We start from the raw sequence: 14,412 nt of genomic DNA, 5'->3' as shown, positions 1-14,412 counted from the left end.
TTAAAGGGACAGTGTGTATTATCCAGCGCCACTTCCTTAGAAGTGAAAGAATACACACTGTGGCTTGAAAAGTGTGGAGGAACTACTTTTTTTCTTCTTCCTTTTGTTCACTCTCTTTCTTTCTCTTTTGTTCTCTCTTTTCTTTTCTCTCTCTTTTCTCTTTTTCTCTCTCTTTCTCTGTCATTTTTATATCTCTGTTTCTTTCTCACTCTCTTTTTCTCTTTCCTTGTCACTCTTTTCTTACTGTTTCTGTCTCAATCTTTCACTCTCTTTCTCACCTTTTCTCTCTTTCTCCTTTTCATTTTCCCCTTATCCTTTTTTTCTTCTTCCTTTTGTTCACTCTCTTTCTTTCTCTTTTGTTCTCTCTCTCTCTTTTCTTTTCTCTTCTCTCTCTTTTCTCTTTTTCTCTCTCTTTCTCTGTCATTTTTATATCTCTTTGTCTCTTTCTCACTCTTTTTTTCTCTTTCCTTGTCACTCTTTTCTTACTGTTTCTGACTCAATCTTTCACTCTCTTTCTCTCTTTTTCATTCTCCCTTTGTACTTTTTTTCTTATTCCTTTCGTTCACTCTCTCTCTTTCGCTCTCTCTCTCTCTATCTTTACATATGTCTCTTCATTTATTTCTTTTTATCCCCCTCTTTCTGTGAGCATCTTTCTTTTTATTTCCCTTTTTTATCTCTTTTTTTCTTTCTCTCTTTGAATATGTCCCTTTTTTATCTTGTTCTCTCTATTAGTTCCTTAATTTCTTTCTTTCTTTGTTTCTTTCTTTTTCTTGCTCACACTCTCTCTCCTTCTCTCTTGTGTTATGTCTCTGTCCCCCTTTTTCTCTTCAATCTAGAAGCCCAGCCCTCAAGAGTCTTTTTCCCCCCGACAACGTGGCCTCCAAGCTCAAATGACATTGACACCCCAGTCTTATGGCTTTAAACGATTTAGATGTCAGCGTGGACCCTGGGCCATTTCAAGAACCCTAGCCCAATAATACGACAGTACACCAACAACCGGTGGGAGACATTTGTTTTTTTTAAAGCAAGTACGAAAGGAAAGCATGGACACAATTGAGCATATTTTGGGTGATGCCTTCATAACCGATGACATTCATTCATCAGATTGTTCCGAGTAAACTTCTGCAGAGAAGCTCATACTTAGAATTAGAGGGAACTGGAATATTTTCTGCTCTTTCTGTTCAGGAACAGTCGATAAAAACACCATTAAACCCTAATTAACAAAGTATTTGCACCAATAAAAATAATAGAATACTTAAGCATTCGCTCAAAGGGAGTAGTTTGAATCCAATTGTACTTGATATCAGCGTAGTGAAACATTGGTTGTAATGAGATTAGACATGGCACTCCAGGGGAAAGACTTTGAAGAGTAATACTGTCATGTCCTGCACGGTTGTCATGGCACCCAGCTGGCCCCGCCCCCTGACACCGGCTGACCTGCATTTCCTGATTACTCCTATGGGTACCTAAACGTGGCTTTTGGAACTGCCCTTTGCCAGATCGTTGTCTACCCTTGTTGAAAACCTGTTCATGCCTGTTTAATACCTGCTTATTCTTGTTGTGCTTGTTGTACTTTGTTGCACTTCGGTGAAACATTCTGAGAGATTCCTGCAAGTTCTGTTTAATACCGTTAAATGCCTAGTTTTACCTGCATTTGAGCCCGCTTTGTTTTGTGTTAGAGATCGACATTATTAAGACTATTTAGTGGCTATATTTGCACAGATAAAATACATGTATATAGTTTAATTCTACATGATTATGGCAGACAAGAACTTACGTCCGTTCTGGATGGATTCCAAACCGAGAGAGGGAGTGGTTTATTTTTTGTCAGAGAAATCAGTACAGACAAGAACACGACTTCAAAATAAAAGAATACAAGATTGATAAACGTACAAGAGATATAATTACACTCATTGTTGAAACGTTACTTTATGTGTGTGTGTGTATGAGAAACATTGTTTTTATATTTAGTAATATAAAAACAAGCTAATTACCTTGAGACAGAAATTCAAGAGATTTACATTGAAAACCTGACATTTTGTTTTTGGTACGTTTGTGTTGGACAACTATTCTTTCTCAATTAAAGTGACAGATCGTCTACGCAAAGGAGTTCCAACTTCCCGCTTCACGACCCGTTTCAAGACAGTCCCGTTCTGCCTCATGACAAATATGATAAAAGACTATGGGGATGAATAGGCAAAATAGTGCTCGTGATAATGACAAGATGTTGTTTGGAAAAAACAGCCTAAGTTATAATAATAAGAATGCAATAACTCCAGAGTAAACATCATAAGTTTGACTATTATGCCAAATCAAAACAAGAAAACGGAACATTACCCCACACAAGGGAAATCGGGAATAATATTGCTAGTTCCGACTTGAATTAGCCTGTAACGTATTTTTTGTGTCTTGAGATTTCCTTAAATGTATGAAAAACAAGAACTTCTTTAACATGAATTTTTACTCTGAAAGCATAGCGACTGTCACGGAGTCATTTATACTTGTTCATAAAGAGTTTTGAGTCGCTCGCCAGACTGGAAAATAGATTTTTCCGTTTCACTCTTTGAAATAAAGGTCCTATTCAAACGTGGCGTCAATGTGTTTTTAGCTCCTCGGCGTGGGTAAGAAATCCTAAAGCTTCTCTTTCTATTTCCCCCGCAGCGCTCCTTCTGTCCTGCACCAGTCGGGCCAAACCCAACGGCTCCAAGAGTAAGAAAAACAGGCAAGGTAAGGAACGCCCCATCACTCAAAGACACGTCTTCCTCTCTATCTCCGTTCCCTCGCTTTTCCTGAGAAATCGGTTCATAATAGAAACGTTGACTCAAGTAGACATGTCATAATTATTGATGTGAATCACCCGTGCCCGCTCCTTTGGCGGCAACTGCCTCAGACTCTGATTGGCTCCCTGTCACTATTTAACCCGGTTGTCAGTCTGTCTGCGAACCTCAGTTTACTCTAGGCAAGCTTTTTGACCCTGACTCCCACCTGTTTTGGCTCCCGCCTGTTTCCGGCTTCTACCCGTTTTTTGATCTTGACCACGTCTACTCTCCTCTCCTGGCTTTTGACTCGTTACTGATCCCGACCATGTTTTTTTGCTCTCCTGTCCCGGCGACTGACCCGTTTTTTCTGTTCCCGACACCGCCATCCTGCTCGCCACGCAAGTCCCACTTATGCGTTCAGAGCGATCACCGGATCGTGTGAACGACCCTTTCCCTTCTTCCCAATAAAACTGAGAGAAACGTAACGCAAGTGGGTCCTGTCTCCGTTCTGGTCCTGACAGGTTAGGGGGTTGTACTCAGAGAATCGTTGCCAGGAGGCGATTTGATTGTTTTTGACAGTTGTTCTTTGAAATATATTTGGAAGACAGAATGAAGCAGACCCCGGTATACAGTGTCCCCCGCCTTACAACGTATTCAATTGACAGTGCGGATGTACAAGATGGCCTTTTCCCCACGATACGACGTCAACAACAAATAATTTTGACATGCTAAGAAATGATGTGTGCTATTGTTCCACGTTATACAAGATGCTGTGTCACAGCATCCCAATGATGCCGATATGCTTTTCATCCAATTCAGAATCTCCCGTTTCAAAAAAACATGACAACCATGGAAATGAAGCTTGCAATGATCAATAAATACAAATCGCTACCCTTGTTAAGAAATGTAGCCAGAACCATTTGACAATCCAGACCATGATTAAAACAAAGGAGGCGTTCAAAAGAAATGACAATCCTCAACGATACCTGTCCGCTATAGGTTCATGTCACAACTTGCATGGAAATTTGGATATTGACCAAACACCCTTCCCACAATGCCTTTATCTCTCTCTGTTCAAGTCGGAATCTCGAAAGCTTTGTAAAGGCATCACCAGTTTGTATTTTTATACCAGGAGGAAGGCAAAATCACGTCTAAAAATCATTCGAAGATTATTACCCTCAATCTTTGCAAGTGGAATTTTCAAAACCAGTTGGATTTTTAAACCGTCGTCGCCGTCTCCTCCCTTTTCTCCGCATCCACCAGCGACTCCACTCGACCAGCTCAAGGCACGCCACCTAAAGATATAATCAAGTTTCCTTTTTCTTGTATAATCTTTATGACGTTATTCAATTGTACACATATAAGTCGGACTATTTTGTGATTTAAATGTCATCCTGGAAGGGAGATGAACACTTGCGAGGCCCCTTGTCAAGGTTTCTTATTTTCTCGTGCTGAGGTTTTGAGTTTTTCCTTCCCCGCTTGTCGGTTTCAGATCAGGGGAAGTTGTCATTGCAACCTGTGTCATCTTTTGAGACATTGTGTGATAAACATGTTTTTCATTGGTGTTTAGAAAGCATTATCTATAACAAGGGTGTCGAACTGGTTTTCGCTGGGGGCCACACATGCAATAAAAAAATCTCAAGGGGGCCGGACTAGTAAGTTTAAGAGAAAGAGAGAGGGAGAAAGAGAAAGCCAAAGAGAGGGAGGGAAAAAGAGAGCGATTAACAGATAGGGAGAACAAGGGAGACAGAGTAACAGTGAGAGAAAAAGAGAGAGCAGAATAGAGATATGAATGGAGAAGAAGGGGGAAATGAATAGAGAGAGAAAAAGAAAGTTAAAAAAAAGATAAAAAGAATAAGAGAAGTGAAACGACAGAAAGAAAGAGAAAAATATAAAGAAAGAGAATTAAAGTGTAAATTAGCGAGAGAAAATAGAAAGAGAGCAAGAAGAAAGAGTTAGAGAGAGAGAGAGAGAGAGAGAAATAGAGAAGAGATAAAGAGAGAGAAAGAGAGAGTGAACAGGAGAAAAAAAAAGAGGGAGAAATAAATAAAAAAGAAGTGAGTCAGAGAGAAATGGAGAAATACGACCACAATTGTTTTGCAAGTGTTAACTGGCATTGGTGACGTCTGGTGGAAATATTTCAAACGACAGCTCATTTTCCTCTTGCGCTTCTCTCACTGTTGTCCATCGGTGGGCCTGATCTGGCCCGCGGGCCGCCTGTGATCTACAAGTAGTCAGTCGATACCTCACAAGGGATTGGTGTCTTATCCCGGGGGAATGACTCTAATAGGTGCAGTAATTGGGCCTCCACTTGTTGAATAAATCCTCCGTCACAATATTTGGAGCTGCAACAATGGATCGCTTGTGAACTCTAATCTTCTTAAACAATCACGGCCAAAACAACTCTGATAAGAAAGCCCGTTCCTTTCTTTTTTTTTCCCCTCCGTAGCGGTCCCTTCCATCGAGTGCGACGTCCGAGCCGGTAAAATCAACCTGCAGGAATTTATCGTCAAATGTCCCGCCCGATGTCGGGAGAGCAAGCAGCAGGTTTACGGCACGGCCGTCTTCGCCTCCATCTCCAGCATCTGCAACGCCGCCATCCACAGGTAAGCCACGGTACTGCGGCCCAAAAAGAGGGAAATGTTGGAGACGCTCTGGTCTCCGCCCGCAGCGGCGTCATCACCGACTCGGGAGGAAAGGTGATTGTGAAGAAAATGGCCGGCCAGAACGTCTACAAGGGCAGCAACTCCAACGGAGTCCGATCGCTCTCGCTTCCCAAATGGAGGGAGTCCTTCGTCGTTTCGGGTAAGAGAGAGAGAGAGATGAAAAAGATCATCCGGGGGAAAGGAAAGAAGTGAAGGACGGGAAGAACCCGAAAAATGTGTAGAAAGAAAGTCACGAAAGACAGAGATAGAAAATGGAAAGACCAAAGAAAGTCAGAAAAACAGAAAAATTATATATATAAATATATATATAGTATAGATAAAAAGAGAGGGAAGAGAGAAAAGAAAGAAAAGGAGAAAACTGATTCATATATATATGAGAGAGAGAGAGATAGAGAGAGAAAGAGAGAAATATAAAGACAGAAAGAGAGAAAGAAATATAGAGACAGAATGAGAGAGATAGATAGATAGATAGAGAGAGAGAGATAGAGACAGAAGGGGAGAGAGAGAAATAAATATATACAGGGAGAGAAAAGGCGAAAGAGAGGCAGAGAAAAATATTTAGGAGAGAGATAAAAAAAGAAATGAGGAAAAGAAATAAAGAAAAAAAGATACTTACAAGAGAGAACAAATATAGAGAGCAAAGACAGAGTCAAGAAAAAAGGAGAAAAAAAAAAAAAATACAAGAAGGAATGAAAGTGATGGATGGAAATAAAAAGAGAGACAGATATCTAAAAGAGAAAAAGAGTGAGGAAGAAGGAAAGGGAAAACAACATAATGAGAAAAAGAGTGTAAGAAAAAGAGAGAGAGGAGGAAAATAGAAACAGAGAAAAAAGAAAGGATGGCAAGATAATGGAGGAGAAAGGTCATGAAAGGGAAGACAGAAAGAAAGGCAAAAATAATTCAATTTGCCGCTCTTTTTTTTTTTCTAGAGGGCAAACCCAAGAAAGGGGTGATCTACCCGTCCACCCTCGACTTTGTTCCATCAAGGCCAACGTACGTGAAGAACAGTAAGTCAAAGCTAGCATGCTAACAAAGAGTCATCAACACAGCTCAGAAAAGAATGAGCTTCTCTCTACCCAGTCTGGAGGACATTTCTGACCACATTCATTTCTAAGTAGATAAGTATTCTCATGCCTTGAATGTAAAAGACCAGAACTCAAATTCTTACACGGAAAGTGACGTGATAAGGTCGGCATTCTTTTTGGTCCCGAGTGCCACGTCTAATCTCATTGTAGTCAAGGTTCACTATCTTGTCATCGCTGACGCTAAAAATTGTCATGGTATCTCAGGTCAAAAGGAGAAAATCCCAGAAGTGACCACGGCGCTTCCGACAACAACCACCACGACCACACCCGAACCTACCACCCCCATGCCCACCACCACCACCACCACCACGACCCTCCCACCTCCACCACCTCCTACAACTCTTAAACCCCGCCCTGCCGTGCACAAAGTCAGAGATGCAGGTGAGCTCATTTCAAACGTAGTACCTGAAAGGAGGACTTGTTTGAAAGCATATTTGTGTTTAGAATTTGATTTGCTGGTGACCGAATCAGCCAGTAGGTGGGGCTGAAGTTCAAAATAGGCGCCGCTCCCGGATTATGGCTTTTTTTGACCCCATTGTCCAGGGAGTGAGGGCCAGCCAGGGCCCCCTTTTTGCTGTCCAGGCAGAAAAAAGAGGAAGAGCAGGCCTTTGCACCTGCACTTATGTTTGCAGGTGATGTCACCAAAGACGTGCCCTGTGACCAGTGTTCCCTCTAAGCTGTGCGCGTGCACAATTGCGCACTGCTCGCCCATTCTCAACACACAAGAAAATCGAGCCAGCGGACAAAAATCAGGGCTCGAAATGACTCATTAAGAAGCGACTCAAGTCAAAGTTACAGTGCGTGAAGGTCAAAATTCACGGGTTCCCCCGACGTTGTGTCCTAAATGCCGTATTTTGAAGTCGAGTCGAAGGAGAACGAAGTTGAGAAAAGTTAGTAGAGAACCGGCTTCTTCGGCTCGGCTCACTAAAAAGAACCGGCTCTTTCGGGTCCCAAATGGCTCTTCAGGTTGTTTTTGCTTCTTTAATCCCAACACGACCAAATATGATGTAAAGTTATGCACAACATGACACAAGGGAAGGGGGGAATAGAACAAAAAAGAAAAAAATACCAAAATGAAAAAGGAGTGAAAAGCTGAGAAAAAAAAGAAACTAAAGGAAGAGAAAAAAGAAGGAAAAATTTAGAAAAAAGTCCGAAAAAAAGAAAAGAAAGAAATGTAGGAAAAAAGTAAATAGAGAACAAAAAAAAAAGTAACAGCTCGGTAAAAATAAACACAATGAGATTTTTTTTAAAGGAATCTAAAAAAAGGTAGAAAAAAACCACGGAAAAAAGAAGAAAAAGTTTGTGTTGCATTCAAATAATTTCCAATTGTATGAAGTCAATCTTGTTGCCACTAAAAAATGTAATTAAGTATAGTTCTGTATCTTACAACCGACTCAATAAGCCCCCCAAAATGTTAGTATTATGCGGCAAAATATATCAGGATATAAAAGAAATGGATATCTTGTGAAATAATTGTAAAAACAAATTACGTTTGTAGGCAATCGTACATGAGTCAATTCATTCAAAAGAGAAAATAAATTTTGCATTGCCGGAAACTCAGCAAAATGTAACTTGATGTCAAGTTTTGGACATGTTTGATGATTAATTATCTTGCCACACTTGGGATTACGGTGGCTCACTGTCGTTTCAAGCGCTGCTTATCGACTTTGTGTGAACGCTCAGACCCCTAAGGAAAATGACAGGGAACATTGCCTGTGACCTGTGAAATTTCCCGTTATTCCAAATAAATTCTCCAATCCATTGCTTGATAATAGCCGAATTTCATCCGGACACACAAGGAAATAAATCTCTGGCGTGATTCATAAGGACATACACGGGCATAGAATTCATTTTTGGATTAAAAACGAAGACTCTGGGGTTCAAACTTTGAAGATACAGCTACAGTGTCTAGTGACTTCCTGTGAGTGAAGAAAATGTCCGTCCTTGAGCACTGCTAGAGCGGGAATAAGGAAAGGTCTGCTGGTATTTCCAGGTTCTTCCTTGTTTTGGAAAAAGGTAAGAGGAAATGCATTTGTGGAAATGGATTTCCTTTACATAACCATTATCCCAGCATCAATGTGTTACTCCATGATTGTTTTGTGTCCGTTTGTTTATAGGATGGCATAATAGTGGTTCTTTTTGCTGTTCATTTGAATACAGTAGGCCCCGGGATACAGCAACCTCACCTTAAGATGTTTTCATGTTACGGTGTGGAATAAGATTATTAGAATAAATATATGTATATATGACTCCTGACACAGGGAGACCTTGAGGTCTTTAAGAATTTCGGCCCGAGGAAAGTAAGGACATTTCTTCTCCCCTCCTTTGCATCCACCTGCTACTCTTCTTCAGTCAAGTCAAACCAAAGCTAAATAGACATTTATATTTGTTTATGTTGTGTAAATCATATGCATTTCACATAAGTCGTACTCACTAAATACTTTTTGTTGTTTTGATTTTTTTTTTTTTTTCCACCCCCGCGAAACATCAATTTCTTACTCATGATCGCCACCTCAGAACAGCATTGTAACCCGGGGATCCACTGTGATCAAATATAAACACCAACACAACCATAGTTTGTGTCTACTGATTTGGGGCATCTGTGCCCGTCCCCGTTGGCGCCAAGAGCCACGGGATCTGATTGGCTGTTGGACTCTTTTTAAACTCTTCGCTTCCTGAAAGAACTCGTCAGACCGTCTGCCAACGTATGCTCCCAGCTAGGCAAGCTTTTTGTGAGTCTCCGACTCTACCCTGCCCTGTTTCCTGCCTGATACCTGTTGCCGACCTCTTCTCTGGAGCCGTTTCTGTTTTTGTTCCTCCGCCCTGGCCATCGACCTGTTTTTCCTCGCTCTTGACATTGCCTGCGCTCGACACGGAAGTGACACTTCCGCGTTCCTGCTATCTGCTACCCGTGACCGACGATCATCAGATCGTGGACGCAAGCGCTGCTCTCTTTCTTAATAAAAACTGAGTAAAACGAACGCAATGGGGTCCCGTCTCCGTTCCTGGTTTGTGACAGTTTGTACTCAACTGATGATTCTCTTTTTCTATCGCTGATATGGTTTTTCCTTATCTTCTGTTCTTTTCTGGCTTTAGGCAGCGCTCACCCGTACCTTGCCTCGGTAGCAGGTGCCAGCTCAAGTGAGTAGAGACAAGAAATCATTGGGACTTCAAGTTTTTGATTTATTAATAGGACAATTTTTGTCCCTTAGAGGTAAAAGCCTTATCCACTATGATGTCTTGCATATGAATGCCTTGAAAAACAACCAAACAGACAGGGTCGGGTAGGGTTACTTGAACTGGATTACTTTCAATGACTTTTGGATGACTCCAATACCAAATATGCTCATAAAAGAAAGTAAATATGAATCAATTGATGACTCACAACACGCGGTAAGCTTTCTCTCCTGGCTTTGATCTCTTTGATCTCTGGCAAAACGAACATCAAATGCCACAGAAACAAAATGAAAATCAATCCAAACAGCTTGCTGACATCATTTTTGCCGTTCCATGTATTCCGTTACTCTCCGAGCCTGCACAAAATTGAGTCATTTTATCCATATTTAGTTTCTTTTGTCTTTTATGAGCATATTTGGTATTGGAGTAATCCAAAAGTCATTGAAAGTAATCCAGTTAAAGGAACCCTACCCAACCCTGCAAACAGAAGGGAAGAGTCCTACAACATGATTACGAAATAACGCTACCATAAGCAGTGCCTTGCACGGCTGACGTCGCTGCCGGTGTGTGTGTGTGTGTGAATGGGTAGGTGTGAAGTACATTGTAAAGTGCTTTGGGAGGTCTTCAATACTTGAAAAGCGCTATATGTTAGCTAAAGAAAACAGCTCATTATTTGTGGATTTTTGACATTAGTATGGGAGAAAATGAGTGACTGGTTGTAATTTGAATACGACGTATAATGCAGATATGTCGACTATAACATAAAATGTGACCCAAAAAATAAATCGTTTTTACGTATGTTATCCTATGTAAACTAGCAATGACTGAACATGGTTTTATATTTGTTGTTTAAGATAGCAAGCACTTAGAATAGAACAGAATAGAACATACCTTTATTGTCATTGTTACAACATGGGTTGAATATATTGTGACAACAAAATTGGACGTGTCACTCCAGGTCCACATTTTACAGTGAGGATAAAGAAAACAAAGAGTTAAAAGAACAAAGAAGATGTTTGTACTGTCCTTAGCTAATCTAAGACAGTTCATCTTTCTGGCCCAAACATTTTCATGCTAGGATAGCGTCCAAGGATAAAAGCTAAATATTGAGATGAGCGTTAATGACTTTAGAGGTAAATATGACCGTGATTAGCTGGCCAAAGATTGCTATTCACACACACAAAAAAATGATTGTAGCTTGTGAGAAAAATGTAAAACATGAATCTTCCAAATCACTGTGGTTAGCTAGCTAGCTGATTTAACGCTACACTCATTTGGGACGGTCAATCCCTCTGATTCAGCATTAAGTTTCCAAGAATGTTGATGCTAGTGTAGCGCTAAAGGCTAACGGCTAAATATTGAAATGGTCTTTATTGACTTCATCATAAAGAGGTAAAGATAAAATAGAATAAATGTAAATGTAAATGGTCTGCATTTATGAAGAAGGCGCCTACCTGCTTATTGGGGGCATTAGGGTTTTTTGGGCGAGACTGTACATAACTGCCAATCTTATTTTGATAACAAACAGCTGAGTGTTGTACTTTTTGTAGTTTTTGGAGTGTGTAATATTTCAAAATACCTTACCGATTAAAGCAAATGTTGAGAAATCGATGAATCGTCCGTCATGTATTTAATAAGATATTTTTTAAGAAGCCGTTTAAGATTGGACTCCTCCAGAGGGGGGTGTATGAGGAGGTGAGGGACAGACAGAGATGGCCGGATCCAACTATATGTTTGATCTTACTGTACACACGGTCCAGTGTTTTTTCCGCTGGTTACTCAGTCCACGTATTGAATGAATTTGGGAAGTACAGTCCTTAAGCATGCCTTGTGCGAGCTGCTGTTTATTGATAGCAGCGGGCAGGAGATTTGTACATTTGTATGGACCTAGGTTAGACCTAGGTTAGACGTGACTTGAGCTGATCCAGTGGAGTAGTGGGTGGATGCAGAGAAGGAAAGAGAAAATGAAAAATGATTTCAGAACCTTCGCTTGTAAGATTTAGCGCTATGCTAACATTAGCATCCGGTGCCTTCTGTTTTTCCTAAATCTGTTTTTCTTCCTCTGACACTGACGTAGGGCAATCCCAGAGCGCTCAAAGCAGGAGCCCAAGCCAAGGTAGGCGACCGCCCGTTTTTGCAAAATCCGCCACGTTGCACCTCGTTTTATATATCCGCTGATGTCTTTTTGTTTTGTCAAGTTTTCCGTGGAAGCGCTTCTCCCAACAGATACCCGCAACGTGTCAACGCAGGTACTGCAGAGACACGTCTTCCGGCTTTGGTTTTTCGTTCCCTTTCTCGAAGTCTCGCATCATTTTCGGCAGACCGATTTTTGGTGCCGAAAATTGCGCCTATCCCTAGTACTCTCACCTGATCCGATTCCATTTTTGGATGCTCCTCAGGTCTACGCAGACCAGAAGCAGGTCCGCCTCTGAGGAGACAGTCGGCTTCTCCGGTTGGACAGGGTAAGCCTCCGACGGGAACGAACACCTTGAGAAAAAGCCTGGGTCTAAGATGGAATCTGGACGGAGGATTTGGAATGGGATGTTCGCACCCACAATGCATTGCAATCTTCAGCCCCAGCCGCCACTAATCCAGCCCGCGTTCCTATTATTATTATTATTATTATTATTTTCCACAATTCCATCATCGACGCCAAACGTCAACAAATTGAGCAGGATAGAAAAATATCACATTGGCCTGGGGACAATTCTGGAGGAAATAGCTCGAGTTTACCTATAAGTACATTAGCGCCCCGGGATTAGAGGTAAGATCTTGGGCCCTGAACTTGATTTCCGGCCAGTTTCAGGCTTCTCTCTCGCCGTTACTTTTTTCCCCACTTCGTGGAGGGTCTACACAGCGTGCACTTTATTTTACTTAATGAACTATTTAGTTTAAGAATATTCTCGTTTATCAATTCCGGTTTATCGGTCAATTACAGCGGGTTCGGGTTTATATACCCAAGACTCAGGTCGGGTCGGGTTGAAACATTTAGGCCCGATCTTACCTCTACCCTGGATACTACAAGATGGTAAATGGTCTGCATTTCTATAGCGCTTTTCATGTCAACGAAGACCTTCCAAAGCACTTTACAATGTGCTTCACACTTACCCATTTACACATACACTCACACACCTCAAGAGGTAGGCAAATTGATGTATTGCACGGGATAGAAACCTATGCCAAATTGTTCTGAGCCTTCTTGATAAAAATCCTTAAAATGACAAAATGGTGTATAGTATGTACTATACTTGTGTGTAGTATACGCACATATAATTAAAGAACACTAGAAATAAATATACATGGAAAGGAAAATGTACAGTTTATGGACCTAGATTAGACGGGACCTGAGCTGATCCAGTGGAGTAGTGGGTGGATGCAGAGAAAGGAAGAGAAAATAAAAAATGATTTCAGAACCTCCAGTTGTAAGACTTTAAAGGTATATTTTTACAATAATAGCCCCGATTTTTCTTAGGAGAATAACAATGCGTGTCCTTGCTTCGTATTTCTCGACCATTGCGAGCTTCGTATCCATGGTTATCATAATGTCCTTCTCCCTTTAGCACGGGGGTCTCCACCAGGGTGCCCCCCAGGACACTGCCTGCAGACCTGTTCTGAAAATAGCTCACCATTGCTCGGTCATTGTGATTTTTCGAGTAAATTCTCTTTTACAGTGGTTGACCGAGTCGATTTAACCCTTCCTATCGAGTATTTTCTCTTTTGCTCTCTTGTTCTGTCTTCCTCTTAATCTCTCTCCCTATTTCTCTTCCTCCATCTCTCTCCCTCTCTCTTCCTCCCTCCCCCACAAGATTTTGAACTCAATGAAAAGAAAGGCATTGTGGGAGTTAGTTCAGTAGCATAACGCCTTCCCGTGATGCCAAGACGCAAAGCACTCATAGACGAGCATGTTATATGATGCAACTCTTTATACGGGCGCAAAATAATTTGTTGCTGATGTGGTTTAGTGGGTAAAATACTGGCGAAAGCATTTCATTCCACACTATAAACTGCTAACGTTATAAGCAGTGTTCCCTCTAAGCTGCGCGCGTGCGCAATTGCGCACTGCTGGCACATTCTCAGCGCACAAGAAAATCGAGCCAGCGCACAAAAATGAGGGCTCAAAATTACGAACTAAGAAGCGACTTAAGTCAAAGTTACAGTGCATGAAGGTCAAAATACACGGGTTCCTCTGACGTTGTGTCCTAAATGCGGTATTTTGAAGTCGAGTCGAAGTCGAACGAAGTTTTAGTAAAGTTAGTAGAGTTTGTCGGGGAACCGGCTTCTTCGACTCGGCTCACTAAAAGGAACCGGCTCTTTCGGATCCTAAACAGCTCTCCAGGTTGTTTTTGCTTCTCTAATCCTAACATGACCAAATATGATGTCAAATTATGCACAAAATGAATTAAAGGAAAAGGGAATAGAACAAAAAAGAAAAAAATACCAAAATGAAAAAGGAGTGAAAACCTGAGAAAAAAAGAAACAAAAGGAAGAGAGAAAAAAAGAAAGGAAACATTTAGGAAAAAGCCAGAAAAAAAGAAAAGAAAGAAATGTAGGAAAAAAAGTAAATAGAGAACAAAAAGAAAAAAGCAACAGCTCGGAAAAAAATAAACACAATGAGATTTTTTTTTTAAAAGGATTTGAAAAAAAGTAGAAGAAAAAGTTTGTGTTGCATTCAAAAAATTTCCAATGATATCAAGTGAATCTTGTTGCCAACATTGTACTTCCACT

The 14,412-nt window shown here is 41.0% G+C and overlaps 1 protein-coding gene and 1 long non-coding RNA gene across 5 annotated transcripts in view; one reads left to right on the top strand and one right to left on the bottom strand.

The window, feature by feature from the left end:
• LOC148354554 (uncharacterized) overlaps positions 1 to 14,412 on the bottom strand; it is an 86,156-nt gene that overhangs the window by 49,826 nt on the left and 21,918 nt on the right. The window lies entirely within an intron of this gene.
• The window catches only part of vit (vitrin), a 45,552-nt gene that overhangs the window by 10,681 nt on the left and 20,459 nt on the right, over positions 1 to 14,412 (top strand). For 3 of the 4 annotated variants that reach the window (XM_088350741.1, XM_088350740.1, XM_088350738.1), the window contains exons 3-11: positions 2,662 to 2,727; positions 5,209 to 5,365; positions 5,431 to 5,564; positions 6,355 to 6,432; positions 6,715 to 6,891; positions 9,607 to 9,651; positions 11,765 to 11,803; positions 11,886 to 11,936; positions 12,087 to 12,149. In XM_088350741.1, coding sequence (XP_088206867.1) covers positions 2,662 to 2,727; positions 5,209 to 5,365; positions 5,431 to 5,564; positions 6,355 to 6,432; positions 6,715 to 6,891; positions 9,607 to 9,651; positions 11,765 to 11,803; positions 11,886 to 11,936; positions 12,087 to 12,149 — 810 coding nt within the window. The remainder of the gene's footprint in view (positions 1 to 2,661; positions 2,728 to 5,208; positions 5,366 to 5,430; positions 5,565 to 6,354; positions 6,433 to 6,714; positions 6,892 to 9,606; positions 9,652 to 11,764; positions 11,804 to 11,885; positions 11,937 to 12,086; positions 12,150 to 14,412) is intronic. The other variant, XM_088350739.1, reaches the window with a different exon arrangement.

The sequence above is a fragment of the Urocampus carinirostris genome, chromosome 13 (genome assembly GCF_059441175.1).
Source record: "Urocampus carinirostris isolate Australia breed hairy pipefish chromosome 13, RoL_Ucar_1.0, whole genome shotgun sequence".
Taxonomy (NCBI): domain Eukaryota; kingdom Metazoa; phylum Chordata; class Actinopteri; order Syngnathiformes; family Syngnathidae; genus Urocampus; species Urocampus carinirostris.
Note: the sequence above shows the minus strand (reverse complement) of the source record. Positions and strands in the feature narration are given on the sequence as shown.